Consider the following 19,217-nt stretch of genomic DNA (forward strand, 5'->3'; position numbering starts at 1 on the left):
CGGGGGGTCTAGGTTACACGTACTGTGACTGTACAGAACAGGTGACAATGATCCCCCGCGGTGCTACTTTCTGTATCATCCTCATATCCGGCGATGTCACAGACGGTGGGTCTAGGTTACACGTACCGTGACGGTACAGAACATTGTACAGAACAGGTGACAATGATCCCCCGCGGTGCTACTTTCTGTATCATCCTCATATCCGGCGATGTGACAGCCGGGTCTAGGTTACATGTACCGTGACGGTACAGGACAGGTGACAATGATCCCCCGCGGTGCTACTTTCTGTATCATCCTCATATCCGGCGATGTGACAGCTGGGTCTAGGTTACACGTACTGTGACGGTACAGAACAGGTGACAATGATCCCCTGCGGTGCTACTTTCTGTATCATCCTCATATCCGGCGATGTGACAGCCGGGTCTAGGTTACACGTACTGTGACGGTACAGAACAGGTGACAATGATCCCCCGCGGTGCTACTTTCTGTATCATCCTCATATCCGGCGATGTGACAGCCGGGTCTAGGTTACACGTACTGTGACGATACAGAACAGGTGACAATGATCCCCCGCGGTGCTACTTTCTGTATCGTCCTCATATCCGGCGATGTGACAGCCGGGTCTAGGTTACACGTACTGTGATGGTACAGAACAGGTGACAATGATCCCCCGCGGTGCTACTTTCTGTATCGTCCTCATATCCGGCGATGTGACAGCCGGGGGGTCTAGGTTACACGTACCGTGACGGTACAGAACAGGTGACAATGATCACCCGCGGTGCTACTTTCTGTATCATCCTCATATCCGGCGATGTGACAGCCGGGGGGTCTAGGTTACACGTACTGTGACGGTACAGAACAGGTGACAATGATCCCCCGCGGTGCTACTTTCTGTATCATCCTCATATCCGGCGATGTGACAGCCGGGGGGTCTAGGTTACACGTACTGTGACGGTACAGAACAGGTGACAATGATCCCCCGCGGTGCTACTTTCTGTATCATCCTCATATCCGGCGATGTGACAGCCGGGGGGTCTAGGTTACACGTACTGTGACGGTACAGAACAGGTGACAATGATCCCCCGCGGTGCTACTTTCTGTATCATCCTCATATCCGGCGATGTGACAGCCAGGGGGTCTAGGTTACACGTATTGTGACGGTACAGAACAGGTAACAATGATCCCCCGCGGTGCTACTTTCTGTATCATCCTCATATCCGGCGATGTGACAGCCGGGGGGTCTAGGTTACACGTATTGTGACTGTACAGAACAGGTGGACAATGATCCCCCGCGGTGCTACTTTCTGTATCGTCCTCATATCCGGCGATGTGACAGATGGGAGGTCTAGGTTACACGTACCGTGACTGTACAGAACAGGTGACAATGATCCCCCTGCGGTGCTACTTTCTGTATCATCCTCATATCCGGCGATGTCACAGACGGTGGGTCTAGGTTACACGTACCGTGACGGTACAGAACAGGAGACAATGATCCCCCTGCGGTGCTACTTTCTGTATCATCCTCATATCCGGCGATGTGACAGCCGGGTCTAGGTTACATGTACCGTGACGGTACAGGACAGGTGACAATGATCCCCCGCGGTGCTACTTTCTGTATCATCCTCATATCCGGCGATGTGACAGCCGGGGGTCTAGGTTACACGTACTGTGACGGTACAGGACAGGTGACAATGATCCCCTGCGGTGCTACTTTCTGTATCATCCTCATATCCGGCGATGTGACAGCCGGGTCTAGGTTACACGTACTGTGACGGTACAGGACAGGTGACAATGATCCCCCACGGTGCTACTTTCTGTATCATCCTCATATCCGGCGATGTGACAGCCGGTGGTTCTAGGTTACACGTACTGTGACGTTACAGAACAGGTGACAATGATCCCCCGCGGTGCTACTTTCTGTATCATCCTCATATCCGGCTATGTGACGGCCGGGTCTAGGTTACACGTATTGTGACGGTACAGAACAGGTGACAATGATCCCCCGCGGTGCTACTTTCTGCATCATCCTCATATCCGGCGATGTGACAGCCGGGGGGTCTAGGTTACACGTACTGTGACGGTACAGAACAGGTGACAATGATCCCCCGCGGTGCTACTTTCTGTATCATCCTCATATCCGGCGATGTCACAGACGGTGGGTCTAGGTTACACGTACCGTGACGGTACAGAACAGGTGACAATGATCCCCTGCGGTGCTACTTTCTGTATCATCCTCATATCCGGTGATGTGACAGACGGTGGTTCTAGGTTACATGTACTGTCACGGTACAGGACAGGTGACAATGATCCCCCGCGGTGCTACTTTCTGTATCATCCTCATATCCGGCTATGTGACGGCCGGGTCTAGGTTACACGTATTGTGACGGTACAGAACAGGTGACAATGATCCCCCGCGGTGCTACTTTCTGCATCATCCTCATATCCGGCGATGTGACAGCCGGGGGGTCTAGGTTACACGTACTGTGACGGTACAGAACAGGTGACAATGATCCCCCGCGGTGCTACTTTCTGTATCATCCTCATATCCGGCGATGTCACAGACGGTGGGTCTAGGTTACACGTACCGTGACGGTACAGAACAGGTGACAATGATCCCCTGCGGTGCTACTTTCTGTATCATCCTCATATCCGGTGATGTGACAGACGGTGGTTCTAGGTTACATGTACTGTCACGGTACAGGACAGGTAACAATGATCCCCCGCGGTGCTACTTTCTGTATCATCCTCATATCCGGTGATGTGACAGACGGGGGGGTCTAGGTTACACGTACTGTGATGGTACAGGACAGGTGACAATGATCCCCCGCGGTGCTACTTTCTGTATCATCCTCATATCCGGCGATGTGACAGCCGGGGGGTCTAGGTTACACGTACCGTGATGGTACAGAACAGGTGACAATGTACCGCCATGCAACCAAATGGTTTCCCACGACGGTAACTAGAGTTATGGAAGTACCACCTGTACTGGCTAATGAGCACATTTGGGGGGCTAGAAGGATACTGAAGACTAAGCAGCCTCCCAGATACCTAAGGGCCTGGCTCAGATTTGGGAACAGAGTAAGATAGAGCAGGTAACTGCGCACTTGGGTACACCATGGGGGGGGGGGGAGGCAGGTGTAACATGTGCCGAATGATTTAGATGTGGGACAGGTGAGTCTTATTCATGAGCAACAAGGTCCACATCGTGCCTGTCCCCAGACCGTCAGTCGGTGTCGGGGCTGGACGCACGCGCCCCTCACACTCACGGGTATAGTAGGATTAATAAAAGGGATTTCTGGTAGGCGACAAATGAGGGTATTGGTTTTAGACAGGAAGCCTCTGGGGAGAGTAAGAGGGGCTCCCTACTGCAGCTAGATGTATGATCACCGGGCTTAGTTATACTGAGATAAAATAATTATTTACATCACATAGAGAACAGCGCTGTCACCTGGAGTAATCTCCTACTCATAGACCAAGGGACACGATAGCAAATCCTCACATAGAAACACGATAAGCAGTGTTATGGCCGGGAGCGAGCACTCCTAATAACCGACATACAGAATATAAACACGATAAGCAATGTTATGTCCGGGAACAAGTACAGGTGACCAAGCTTAAACAGGCGAAACGCGCGTCCCGATCTCCACAAGCAATGCAGCGGTGATGGTTGGATTACCTCGGCGGGTGCACACGCTAACTTCCACTTCCTTTCTCACTGATCACTGATCATCTATGAGGTAATATGTATCCTCCCCAGGTGGGACTCCGTATATACTGATAGCCCGTATTGGGTTTCTCTCTGTGCCGCAGTATTTGAACGTGGAGTACAATTATATACCATACACACAAGATGTTTAATATCTTTTCCATGCTCATGTATACATAACACACATAAGGCTCATGATTGAAGGAGTAACCTTTGTTATATGAGTGCTGTTCTCATGTGTGTTTCTCTCTGTGATATATGTCTGAATGTGGATTATTACTACAAATCTACACACACAAGAGGCTTAGGCCCTCATTCAGAGCCGTACGCTCTGAGCAGAGCGCACGCTCTGAATGAGGGCCGTCCTCCATAACTATGGAGCATCCTCCTGGACGCTCGTATAGCTGTGGGTCACCACCCACAGCCTATACGAGCGTGCAGTTTGATGGCCATCGAAACTGCGAGCCGGAGCCTGCGGTTGAGGTTTTCAACCGCAAGGCCCGGAGTGATTTTGGCTCTATCAGAGCCAAAATCACTCCCACTGACATCACTAGTGATGTCAGTGGGCCGGCTTCTGACGGTAGGCGTTCCCTTAGGAACGCCCCAGTCAGGGAGGCACGCCCCCGGCACGCCTACCAAAGGGGGCGTGCTGTCAATCAACATCGACAGCACGCCCCCTTTGATCAGACACAACGAGCGAAGGAAAGTCCTTCGCTCGTCGCGTCTGGCGCATGCGCACGACGGAGCTCCCTCCGTCGTGTGCATGCTCAGTGCAGAACATTGACCCACTTGCGAGCGGACAGCCGCTCGCGAGTGGGTCTGAATCAGGCCCTTTGTTCTGTTTATCTGTACGAACACAAAGGTTTAACCTTTGTTGTATGAATTTTGATCTTATTTGATTTACTTATCCATTTCGGAACCGTATACAGAGGACACAACATCTCTGTTGCCACTATAAACTATGAGAAAACATTTTCTGAGGTACCAAGAAAGGCATTGAAAATATATATTGGTGATAAATCTGAGATTATATGGATGGCATAGAATACTGAGCATGACCCAGATAATATTTTTCAAATCTTGTGAATTTCTTTGTTATACAAATTGTGGGAGTCCCACACAGATGATATAATATTCCCAATGTTATATACAGGACTAATCCTAGATATGTGATACATCACTGATACACAAATTACCAACATAGGGAAGGAATATACCCTGCATGAGAATTTGTATTCTCCAACTATATTGAAAATACTTCGCCACTTTCTAAGTGACCAAAACTATTTATGTTTTATGTATGTTCATGTCACATGTCCGTGTATCATTTTGAAATTGTGTACAGAAGGCATCTTGAGAATGTACCCTGCATGAGAAATCCTATTTACACGTTAACCCTAGAGATGGGATAACATATGGATGCAACATATCACTGATACACAATTTACTAACACAGAGAAGGAATATACCCTGCGTGAGAATTTCCATTCTCCAATTATATTGTAAAATAATTTGTCATTTCTCAGTGAACGTAACCATTTATATGTTCTATGTATGTTCATGTTATATGGTTATATGTCATTTTTTGGAATTATGGCCCTCATTCAGAGCCGTACGCTCTGAGCAGAGCGCACGCTCTGAATGAGGGCTGCCCTCCATAATTATGGAGCGTCCTCCTGGACGCTCGTATAGCTGTGGGTCACCACCCACAGCCTATACGAGCGTGCAGTTTGATGGCCGCGATGGTCTTGACCATCGCGACTGCGAGCCGGAGCCTGCGGTTGAGTTTTTCAACCGCAAGGCCCGGAGTGATTTTGGCTCTATCAGAGCCAAAATCACTCCCACTGACATCACTAGTGATGTCAGTGGGCCGGCTTCTGACGGTAGGCGTTCCCTTAGGAACGCCCCAGTCAGGGAGGCACGCCCCCGGCACGCCTACCAAAGGGGGCGTGCTGTCAATCAACATCGACAGCACGCCCCCTTTGATCAGACACAACGAGCGAAGGAAAGTCCTTCGCTCGTCGCGTCTGGCGCATGCGCACGACGGAGCTCCCTCCGTCGTGTGCATGCTCAGTGCAGAACATTGACCCACTTGCGAGCGGACAGCCGCTCGCGAGTGGGTCTGAATCAGGCCCTTTGTTCTGTTTATCTGTACGAACACAAAGGTTTAACCTTTGTTGTATGAATTTTGATCTTATTTGATTTACTTATCCATTTCGGAACCGTATACAGAGGACACAACATCTCTGTTGCCACTATAAACTATGAGAAAACATTTTCTGAGGTACCAAGAAAGGCATTGAAAATATATATTGGTGATAAATCTGAGATTATATGGATGGCATAGAATACTGAGCATGACCCAGATAATATTTTTCAAATCTTGTGAATTTCTTTGTTATACAAATTGTGGGAGTCCCACACAGATGATATAATATTCCCAATGTTATATACAGGACTAATCCTAGATATGTGATACATCACTGATACACAAATTACCAACATAGGGAAGGAATATACCCTGCATGAGAATTTGTATTCTCCAACTATATTGAAAATACTTCGCCACTTTCTAAGTGACCAAAACTATTTATGTTTTATGTATGTTCATGTCACATGTCCGTGTATCATTTTGAAATTGTGTACAGAAGGCATCTTGAGAATGTACCCTGCATGAGAAATCCTATTTACACGTTAACCCTAGAGATGGGATAACATATGGATGCAACATATCACTGATACACAATTTACTAACACAGAGAAGGAATATACCCTGCGTGAGAATTTCCATTCTCCAATTATATTGTAAAATAATTTGTCATTTCTCAGTGAACGTAACCATTTATATGTTCTATGTATGTTCATGTTATATGGTTATATGTCATTTTTTGGAATTATGGCCCTCATTCAGAGCCGTACGCTCTGAGCAGAGCGCACGCTCTGAATGAGGGCTGCCCTCCATAATTATGGAGCGTCCTCCTGGACGCTCGTATAGCTGTGGGTCACCACCCACAGCCTATACGAGCGTGCAGTTTGATGGCCGCGATGGTCTTGACCATCGCGACTGCGAGCCGGAGCCTGCGGTTGAGTTTTTCAACCGCAAGGCCCGGAGTGATTTTGGCTCTATCAGAGCCAAAATCACTCCCACTGACATCACTAGTGATGTCAGTGAGGCCGGCTTCTGACGGTAGGCGTTCCCTCGGGAACGCCCCCGTCAGGGAGGTACGCCCCCGGCACGCCCACCAAAGGGGGCGTGCTGTCAATCAACATCGACAGCACGCCCCCTTTGATCAGACACAACGAGCGAAGGAAAGTCCTTCGCTCGTCGCGTCTGGCGCATGCGCACGACGGAGCTCCCACCGTCGTGTGCATGCGCAGTGCACAACTTCGACCCACTTGCGCGCGGACAGCCGCTTGCGAGTGGGTCTGAATCAGGCCCTATGTACAGAGGACGCAACATCTGTGTTGTTGTTTTATAATTTTGAAGTGCCAATTAAGGCATCTTTGGAAAGTACCCTGCATGAGAATATCTACTTTCTAATTACACTAAAAAGTATTTTGCTACTTCTTGGTGATAATACCATTTATACTATTCCCAATTAAGGCATCTTTAGAAAGTACTCTGCATAAAGAACACCTACTTTCTAATTATATTGAAAAATATTTTGCTACCCTTTGGTGATAATACCATTTATATGTTTTATGTATGTTCGTGTCAAATGTCTGTACTAAGTTAAAGTCCCACTTATTGGGCATATTTTTTCATTTTCCCTAAGGTACCATTGGTTTTTAATTGTTAATATATATTAAAAAGTTATATTTTAATACATACTATGAGATAAAAGAGTGCCCCACAAAAAGAGCATTCTTTTTCTTTCCTTTTTGTTTAAAGAATATAAACACGATAAGCAGTGTTATGTCCGGGAGCGAGCACTCCTAATAGCCGACATACAGAATAGAAACACGATAAGCAGTGTTATGTCCGGGAGCGAGCACTCCTAATAGCCGACATACAGAATAGAAACACGATAAGCAGTGTTATGTCCGGGAGCGAGCACTCCTAATAGCCGACATACAGAATAGAAACACGATAAGCAGTGTTATGTCCGGGAGCGAGCACTCCTAATAGCCGACATACAGAATAGAAACACGATAAGCAGTGTTATGTCCGGGAGCGAGTACTCCTAATAGCCGACATACAGAATAGAAACACGATAAGCAGTGTTATGTCCGGGAGCGAGCACTCCTAATAGCCGACATACAGAATAGAAACACGATAAGCAGTGTTATGGCCGGGAACAAGTACTCATAATAGCCGCCATACAGAATAGAAACACGATAAGCAGTGTTATGGCCGGGAACAAGTACTCCTAATAGCCGACATACAGAATAGAAACACGATAAGCAGTGTTATGGCCGGGAACAAGTACTCCTAATAGCCGACATACAGAATATAAACACGATAAGCAGTGTTATGTCCGGGAGCGAGCACTCCTAATAGCCGACATACAGAATATAAACACGATAAGCAGTGTTATGTCCGGGAGCGAGCACTCCTAATAGCCGACATACAGAATATAAACACGATAAGCAGTGTTATGTCCGGGAACAAGTACTCCTAATAGCCGACATACAGAATAGAAACACGATAAGCAGTGTTATGTCCGGGAGCGAGTACTCCTAATAGCCGACATACAGAATATAAACACGATAAGCAGTGTTATGTCCGGGAACAAGTACTCCTAATAGCCGACATACAGAATAGAAACACGATAAGCAGTGTTATGTCCGGGAGCGAGCACTCCTAATAGCCGACATACAGAATATAAACACGATAAGCAGTGTTATGTCCGGGAGCGAGTACTCCTAATAGCCGACATACAGAATATAAACACGATAAGCAGTGTTATGTCCGGGAGCGAGTACTCCTAATAGCCGACATACAGAATATAAACACGATAAGCAGTGTTATGTCCGGGAGCGAGCACTCCTAATAGCCGACATACAGAATATAAACACGATAAGCAGTGTTATGTCCGGGAACAAGTACTCCTAATAGCCGACATACAGAATAGAAACACGATAAGCAGTGTTATGGCCGGGAACAAGTACTCCTAATAGCCGACATACAGAATATAAACACGATAAGCAGTGTTATGTCCGGGAGCGAGCACTCCTAATAGCCGACATACAGAATATAAACACGATAAGCAGTGTTATGTCCGGGAGCGAGTACTCCTAATAGCCGACATACAGAATATAAACACGATAAGCAGTGTTATGTCCGGGAACAAGTACTCCTAATAGCCGACATACAGAATATAAACACAATAAGCAGTGTTATGTCCGGGAGCGAGCACTCCTAATAGCCGACATACAGAATATAAACACGATAAGCAGTGTTATGTCCGGGAACAAGTACTCCTAATAGCCGACATACAGAATATAAACACGATAAGCAGTGTTATGGCCGGGAACAAGTACTCCTAATAGCCGACATACAGAATATAAACACGATAAGCAGTGTTATGGCCGGGAACAAGTACTCCTAATAGCCGACATACAGAATATTCATCCTCTGCTTTACATGTTACTAGAAGAAGATGCTTTATGTAGCACTAAAGAAAAACATTTGCAGTAAAGATGTAAAAAAAATTGCAATATAATAAGTTATAATTATGTGTCAATATAAAAACAAACCTAAACTTAAACCAAAAATAAATCATAAAACAAAGGTAAAAAGTCTAATCTTAGTAATGCAGGTCCCAGAACCAACGCGTTTCTCTTCTTTGTGACCCCTCTGTGAGATGACTATTTATCATTGTTTATATTATTTCTTTTTTTTTAAGGTTCAATTTCATTGTATGTAAACGCTACAATCCGTTATTATATGATATGGGTAAGACAGCCCCACTGGCGCATTCTACATCCACCGGACTCACTGCCAGAGCCGTCACTCTGCCGCCCACAGGTGCAGCTCAGCCGCCCACAGGTGCAGCTCAGCCGCCCACAGGTGCAGCTCAGCCGCCCACAGGTGCAGCGGGACTTACCGATAGGCTCCCTGCACCTCTCTAACCTATGGGATAACCATGAACTACTGCAGACGCCCAAAACCAAATGCCCGGTCATCTGGCCAGATTAACAAATTACACTCAGACACACACTAACGTCTGGATGGCTGCATACATACATAATTATACATACACACTAACATATAGGTGGCTGCATACATACATACACACACACATAATTATACATACACACTAACATATAGGTGTCTGCATACATACATACATACATACACACATAATTATACATACACACTAACATATAGGTGGCTGCATACACACACACACATAATTATACATACACACTAACATATAGGTGGCAGCATACATACACACACACACATAATTATACATACACACTAACGTATAGGTGGCTGCATACACACACATATAATTATATACCGGCACACACATAATTATATATACACACACAATAACGTATAGGTGGCTGCACACACACACAATTATACACACACACACACTAACGTATAGGTGGCTGCATACACACACATATATTATTATACACACACACTAACGTATAGGTGGCTGCATATACACACATATATATATAATTACACACACACACTAACATATAGGTGGCTGCATACACACATATATAATTATACACACACACTAACGTATAGGTGGCTGCATACACACACATATATAATTATACACACACTAACGTATAGGTGGCTGCATACACACACATATATAATTATATACACACACTAACGTATAGGTGGCTGCATACACACATATATAATTATACACACACACTAACATATAGGTGGCTGCATACACACACACATAATTATATATACACACACACAATAACGTATAGGTGGCTGCATATACACACATATAATTACACACACACACTAACGTATAGGTGGCTGCATATACACATATATAATTATACACACACACTAACGTATAGGTGGCTGCATACACACACATATATAATTGTACACACACACTAACGTATAGGTGGCTGCATACACACACATATATAATTATACACACACACTAACGTATAGGTGGCTGCACGCACACACATATATAATTATACACACACTAACGTATAGGTGGCTGCATACACACATATATAATTATATACATACACACACTAACATACAGGTGGCTGCATATACACATATATATAATCATATACATACACACACACTAACGTATAGGTGGCTGCATACACACACATACTAACGTATAGGTGGCTGCATATACACACATAATTATATACACACACTAACGTAAAGGTGGCTGCATACACACACGTATAATCATATACATACACACACTAACGTATAGGTGGCTGCATACACACATATATAATTATACACACACACTAACATATAGGTGGCTGCATACACACACATATATAATTATACACACACTAACGTATAGGTGGCTGCATACACACACATATATAATTATATACACACACTAACGTATAGGTGGCTGCATACACACATATATAATTATACACACACACTAACATATAGGTGGCTGCATACACACACACATAATTATATATACACACACACAATAACGTATAGGTGGCTGCATATACACACATATAATTACACACACACACTAACGTATAGGTGGCTGCATATACACATATATAATTATACACACACACTAACGTATAGGTGGCTGCATACACACACATATATAATTGTACACACACACTAACGTATAGGTGGCTGCATACACACACATATATAATTATACACACACACTAACGTATAGGTGGCTGCATACACACATATATAATTATACACACACACTAACGTATAGGTGGCTGCATACACACATATATAATTATACACACACACTAACGTATAGGTGGCTGCATACACACACATATATAATTATACACACACTAACGTATAGGTGGCTGCATATACACACATATATAATTATACACACACACTAACATATAGGTGGCTGCATACACACACATATATAATTATACACACACACTAACGTATAGGTGGCTGCATACACACATATATAATTATACACACACACTAACGTATAGGTGGCTGCATACACACACATATATAATTATACACACACACTAACGTATAGGTGGCTGCATACACACATATATAATTATACACACACACTAACGTATAGGTGGCTGCATACACACACATATATAATTATACACACACTAACGTATAGGTGGCTGCATATACACACATATATAATTATACACACACACTAACGTATAGGTGGCTGCATACACACACATATATAATTATATACACACACACTAACGTATAGGTGAATGCATACACACACATAAATAATTACACACACACACTAACGTATAGGTGGCTGCATACACACACATATATAATTATACACACACACACTAACGTATAGGTGGCTGCATATACACATATATAATTATACACACACACTAACGTATAGGAGGCTGCATACACACACATATATAATTATACACACACACTAACGTATAGGTGGCTGCATACACACACATATATAATTATATACACACACTAACATATAGGTGGCTGCATACACACACATATATAATTATATACACACACTAACATATAGGTGGCTGCATACACACACATATAATTATACACACACACACTAACGTATAGGTGGCTGCATACACACATATATAATTATACACACACTAACGTATAGGTGGCTGCATACACACACATATATAATTATACACACACACTAACGTATAGGTGGCTGCATACACACACATATATAATTATACACACACACTAACGTATAGGTGGCTGCATACACACATATATAATTATACACACACACTAACGTATAGGTGGCTGCATACACACATATATATAATTATACACACACACTAACGTATAGGTGGCTGCATACACACACACATATATAATTATACACACACTAACGTATAGGTGGCTGCATACACACACATATATAATTATATATACACACACACACCAACGTATAGGTGGCTGCATACACACACACATATATAATTATACACACACTAACGTATAGGTGGCTGCATATACACACACATATATAATTATACACACACTAACGTATAGGTGGCTGCATACACACATATATAATTATATACACACACACTAACGTATAGGTGGCTGCATACACACACATAAATAATTACACACACACACTAACGTATAGGTGGCTGCATACACACACATATATAATTATATACACACACACTAACGTATAGGTGGCTGCATACACACACATAAATAATTACACACACACACTAACGTATAGGTGGCTGCATACACACATATATAATTATACACACACTAACATATAGGTGGCTGCATACACACACATATATAATTATACACACACACTAACGTATAGGTGGCTGCATACACACATATAATTATACACACACACACTAACGTATAGGTGCCTGCATACACACACATATAATTATACACACACACTAACATATAGGTGGCTGCATACACACACAAATATAATTATATACACACACTAACGTATAGGTGGTTGCATACACACACATATATAATTATATACACACACTAACATATAGGTGGCTGCATACACACACATATAATTATACACACACTAACATATAGGTGGCTGCATACACACACATATAATTATATACATACACACTAACGTATAGGTGCCTGCATACACACATATATAATTATATACACACACTAACATATAGGTGGCTGCATACACACACATATAATTATACACACACTAACATATAGGTGCCTGCATAGACACATATATAATTATACACACACTAACGTATAGGTGCCTGCATACACACATATATAATTATATACACACACTAACGTATAGGTGGCTGCATATACACACACATATAATTACACACACACACTAACATATAGGTGGCTGCATACACACATATAATTCTACACACACACACACTAACGTATAGGTGGCTGCATACACACATATATAATTATACACACACTAACGTATAGGTGGCTGCATAGACACATATATAATTATACACACACACACTAACGTATAGGTGGCTGCATAGACACATATATAATTATACACACACACACACACACTAACGTATAGGTGGCTGCATACACACATATATAATTATACACACACACTAACGTATAGGTGGCTGCATACACACATATATATATAATTATATACACACACTAACGTATAGGTGGCTGCAAACACACATATATAATTATACACACAATAACGTATAGGTGGCTGCACACACACATATATAATTATATACACTAACACTAACGTATAGGTGGCTGCATACACACACATATATAATTATATACACACTAACGTATAGGTGGCTGCATACACACACATATATAATTATACACACACACTAACATATAATTATACACACACACTAACGTATAGGTGGCTGCATACACACATATATAATTATACACACACTAACGTATAGGTGGCTGCATACACACACATATATAATTATATACACACACTAACATATAGGTGGCTGCATACACACATATAATTATACGCACACACTAACATATAGGTGGCTACATACACACATATATATAATTATACACACACACACTAACGTATAGGTGGCTGCATACACACACATATATAATTATACACACACACTAACGTATAGGTGGCTGCATACACACACACATATATAATTATACACACACACTAACGTATAGGTGGCTGCATACACACACATATATAATTATACACACACACACATATAATTATACACACACACTAACGTATAGGTGGCTGCATACACACATATATAATTATACACACACACACACTAACGTATAGGTGGCTGCATACACACATATATAATTATACACACACACTAACATATAGGTGGCTACATACACACACACATATATAATTACACACACACACACTAACGTATAGGTGGCTGCATACACACATATATAATTATACACACACACTAACGTATAGGTGGCTGCATACACACACACATATATATTTATACACACACACTAACGTATAGGTGGCTGCATACACACACATATATAATTATAGACACACTAACGTATAGGTGGCTGCATACACACACACATATATAATTATACACACACACACATATAATTATACACACACACTAACGTATAGGTGGCTGCATACACACATATATAATTATACACACACACACACTAACGTATAGGTGGCTGCATACACACATATATAATTATACACACACACACACACACTAACGTATAGGTGGCTGCATACACACACATATATAATTATACACACACTAACGTATAGGTGGCTGCATACACACATATATAATTATATACACACACACTAACGTATAGGTGGCTGCATACACACACATATATAATTATACACACACACTAACGTATAGGTGGCTGCATACACACATATATAATTATACACACACACTAACGTATAGGTGGCTGCATACACACATATATAATTATACACACACACACACTAACGTATAGGTGGCTGCATACACACACATATATAATTATACACACACACTAACGTATAGGTGGCTGCATACACACACATATATAATTACACACACACTAACGTATAGGTGGCTGCATACACACATATATAATTATATACACACACAATACAGGATGGAATTATCACACCCTATGTGAACTATATGTGTGTTCAGAGAAAATGGCCAATCTCACAAGCCTGTTCACAGGTGCATCACATGCAATAAGGTATCATGCATGCTGTGACTTGTAGTGCATCCCATGCAATAAGGTATCATGCATGCTGTGACTTGTAGTGCATCCCATGCAATAAGGTATCATGCTTGCTGTGGCATGTAGTGTATCCCATGCAATAAGGTATCATGCTTGCTAGAAATTGTAGTGCATCATATGCTATAAGGTACTACTTGCTGGGACTTGTAGTGCATCATATGCCATTAGGCATCTTGCTTGTTGGGACTTGTAGTGCATCACATGTTCTGTCATGCTTCATGTGACTTGTAGTGGCACCGCTGCTGGGAAGCCAGGGGACGCCTTACTGTGCAATGACCCCCCGCCCCCCGCGGGGCACATGCCCCACCCCTAGTTTGCCGTCGGCCGACTCCATCTCACCGATCTGGCCGATGAACTCGATCTTCAGGCCCTGGTGCTCCAGTCGCTTGCCCGGGCTCCGCAGGCTGACAGTGACCCGGCCGGACACGGTCTCCCCGTCATAGAAGAGGAAATATTTCTCCTTCTTGCCGTCCTCGGTCTTATGCTCCACCCGCCGCCGGCTCTCCGCATCGGTCAGCGCGATGTCCAGCTCCGCGGCTGGCCCGAACCCGAAGAAGCTCATGGCGGAGGCGAGGGGAGGATGCGGAGCCTCAGGCCCGGGATCAGGCGGCGCCGATTCTCCGATCTCAGCTGCTCTGGGTACCGCACACACTGCGCAGGCGCGGAGCTCGGCCAGGAGAACGCTGCAGAACATGCGCAGGCGCAGTGCGGCCCGCCCGCCAGGCACCAACATGGCCGCCGTGACGGCAGGACAACTGCGCTTGCGCCGTGCGCCATGCCGTTCTGTGCCAGTCATATTAACGTCATGGCACCTACAGTGGGCCAATCAATAACCGCCATATTTGTTACTGGCAGCTGCTCGGCCACTGCGCATGCGCATGTCTTGCCACTAGTCACTATGGCGGGTGCGGGCACTGCGCTTCCTGAATTTGTGGGCGGGGTTATCATGGTGACGTTTCTCGGGAGCGTCCGCTGATTGGCAGGTTTGTGTTCGGCTTTGGCGCCGGTCTGGTAACGGAGAAGCATCAGTAGGAACCGGAGAGTGGCACCGGCATGTGCGATAAGGAGGCGGCGGTACTGGAGGCCCTCGCCAGGTGCGGGCTCCGGAGTCTCAGGCGAGGTGAGAATCCCTCAATCAGCGGTCTTACCCCAACCTGAGGGGATACAGGTCCCAGCATGCCCTGCTAGCCAGTGAACTATGCTGGGACTTGTGGTTCTACAGAGAGAGACAGCAGGTAATTGGGAACTACAAGTCCCAGCATGCGCTGTTAGTTTGGGTGTCATGCTATGACTTGTGGTTCTACAAAGAGACACTAAGCAGGTAATTGGGAACTACAAGTCCCAGCATGCGCTGTTAGTTTGGGTGTCATGCTATGACTTGTGGTTCTACAAAGAGACACTAAGCAGGTAATTGGGAACTACAAGTCCCAGCATGCCCTGCTAGTCTGTTATGCTGGGACTTGTGGTTCTACAGCAGAGTATTACAGAATACAAACAGTGGAACTACAACTCCCAGCATGCCCTGTTTACGTTACAAAATGCAGTGTACTGGAGGACAGGTTAGGCTGCTGTCATGTGAGCTGGCATGTATACAGCGCTGCTACATACGGTGTGACATGTGAGCTGGCATGTATACAGCGCTGCTACATACGGTGTGACATGTGAGCTGGCATGTATACAGCGCTGCTACATACGGTGTGACATGTGAGCTGGCATGTATACAGCGCTGCTACATACGGTGTGACATGTGAGCTGGCATGTATACAGCGCTGCTACATACGGTGTGACATGTGAGCTGGCATGTATACAGCGCTGCTACATACGGTGTGACATGTGAGCTGGCATGTATACAGCGCTGCTACATACGGTGTGACATGTGAGCTGGCATGTATACAGCGCTGCTACATACGGTGTGACATGTGAGCTGGCATGTATACAGCGCTGCTACATACGGTGTGACAATGCCATGTACACCCCATACTATATAAGATCCATCAATGATCCAGAGAATGCCCTGTAATATTCATGATATATTAGGACTTTCCAAACTTGCTGGTCTGTATGGTACTGCAGGACATGGGGCATCGCCTGTTTAAGCCTTATTATGTAACATACAACATGCATTTACCCTCGTATTTATTATGTCTTATCGCTCAGTATTCATTGCTGACACGTTACCTAGCATCATTTTCTTGTGACTCTAGTACTGTTTGTGTATGTATGTATGTATGTGTGTGTATGTATGTGTGTGTGTGTGTGTGTGTGTGTGTGTGTGTGTATATATATATATATTATTATTTTTTTTTTTTTATTATAGACATACAGCTGAGGTAATTGGGAACTCCTGAAGAAATTATATCTAAAGCCATTTTATATGGCAAATTATGAATTGTGTGCAATACTGTGTAGCACAATATTAACTGGAAGCATTACTGTGTGGCATAATGTGAATTGTGGGCATTACTGTGTGGCATAATGTGAATTGTGGGCATTACTTTATGGCATAATGTTAACTGGGGGCATTGTATTACAGTATATGTAATGTAACATTGATTATGTTAATGTATTATGATAACTGTATACATCAGTCCATAACTGTAACTGTATACATCAGTCCATAATCTGGCCTCCTCACTGTTCAGCATCCTGTCCAAAAAAATCCTAGAGTAAACACCAGGGGCCAAATGTTATAGGGTGAGAGAATATTTTAATTTTATTACGTTTCTTATATAGCGCAGCAAATTCCGTTGAGCTAGGTTAGATAATGTGAGTTTAGCAGTAACCTCTGACACTTTTTAAACTCTGTAATAGTCTGAGAACATACAGACTCTGCCCAATGTAATAGTCTGAGAACATACAGCCTCTGCCAATGTAATAGTCTGAGAACATACAGCCTCTGCCAATGTAATAGTCTGAGAACATACAGCCTCTGCCAATGTAATAGTCTGAGAACATACAGCCTCTGCCAATGTAATAGTCTGAGAACATACAGACTCTGCCAATGTAAAAGCCTGAGAACATACAGACTCTGCCCAATGTAATGGTCCCGGAACATACAGACTCTGCCAATGTAATGGTCCGAGAACATACAGACTCTGCCAATGTAATAGTCTGAAAACATACAGACTCTGCCCAATGTAATGGTCCCAGAACATACAGACTCTGCCCAATGTAATGGTTCCAGAACATACATACTCTGCCCAATGTAATAGTCCGAGAACATACAGACTCTGCCCAATGTAATAGTCCGAGAACATACATACTCTGCCAATGTAATAGTCTGAGAACATACAGACTCTGCCCAATGTAATGGTCCCAGAACATACAGACTCTGCCCAATGTAATGGTCCCAGAACATACAGACTCTGCCCAATGTAATGGTCCCAGAACATACAGACTCTGCCCAATGTAATGGTCCCAGAACATACAGACTCTGCCCAATGTAATGGTCCCAGAACATACAGACTCTGCCCAATGTAATGGTCCCAGAACATACAGACTCTGCCCAATGTAATGGTCCCAGAACATACAGACTCTGCCCAATGTAATGGTCCCAGAACATACAGACTCTGCCCAATGTAATGGTCCCAGAACATACAGACT

At 43.7% G+C, this 19,217-nt stretch overlaps 2 protein-coding genes across 2 annotated transcripts in view; one reads left to right on the forward strand and one right to left on the reverse strand.

Moving 5' to 3' along the window:
- VPS26B (VPS26 retromer complex component B) overlaps positions 1–16,276 on the reverse strand; it is a 35,643-nt gene extending 19,367 nt beyond the window's left edge. The window contains exon 1 of the mRNA XM_088481759.1: positions 15,954–16,276. Within this exon, the coding sequence (XP_088337885.1) occupies positions 15,954–16,176 (223 nt within the window). The 5' untranslated portion in view covers positions 16,177–16,276. The remainder of the gene's footprint in view (positions 1–15,953) is intronic.
- A 304-nt stretch (positions 16,277–16,580) lies between these two features.
- The window catches only part of NCAPD3 (non-SMC condensin II complex subunit D3), an 84,798-nt gene continuing 82,161 nt past the window's right edge, over positions 16,581–19,217 (forward strand). Inside the window, exon 1 of the mRNA XM_088481760.1 lies at positions 16,581–16,734. Coding sequence (XP_088337886.1) covers positions 16,668–16,734 — 67 coding nt within the window. The 5' untranslated portion in view covers positions 16,581–16,667. The remainder of the gene's footprint in view (positions 16,735–19,217) is intronic.

The sequence above is a fragment of the Taudactylus pleione genome, unplaced genomic scaffold (genome assembly GCF_031769625.1).
Source record: "Taudactylus pleione unplaced genomic scaffold, aTauple2 ptg000278l, whole genome shotgun sequence".
Classification (NCBI taxonomy): Eukaryota; Metazoa; Chordata; class Amphibia; order Anura; family Myobatrachidae; genus Taudactylus; species Taudactylus pleione.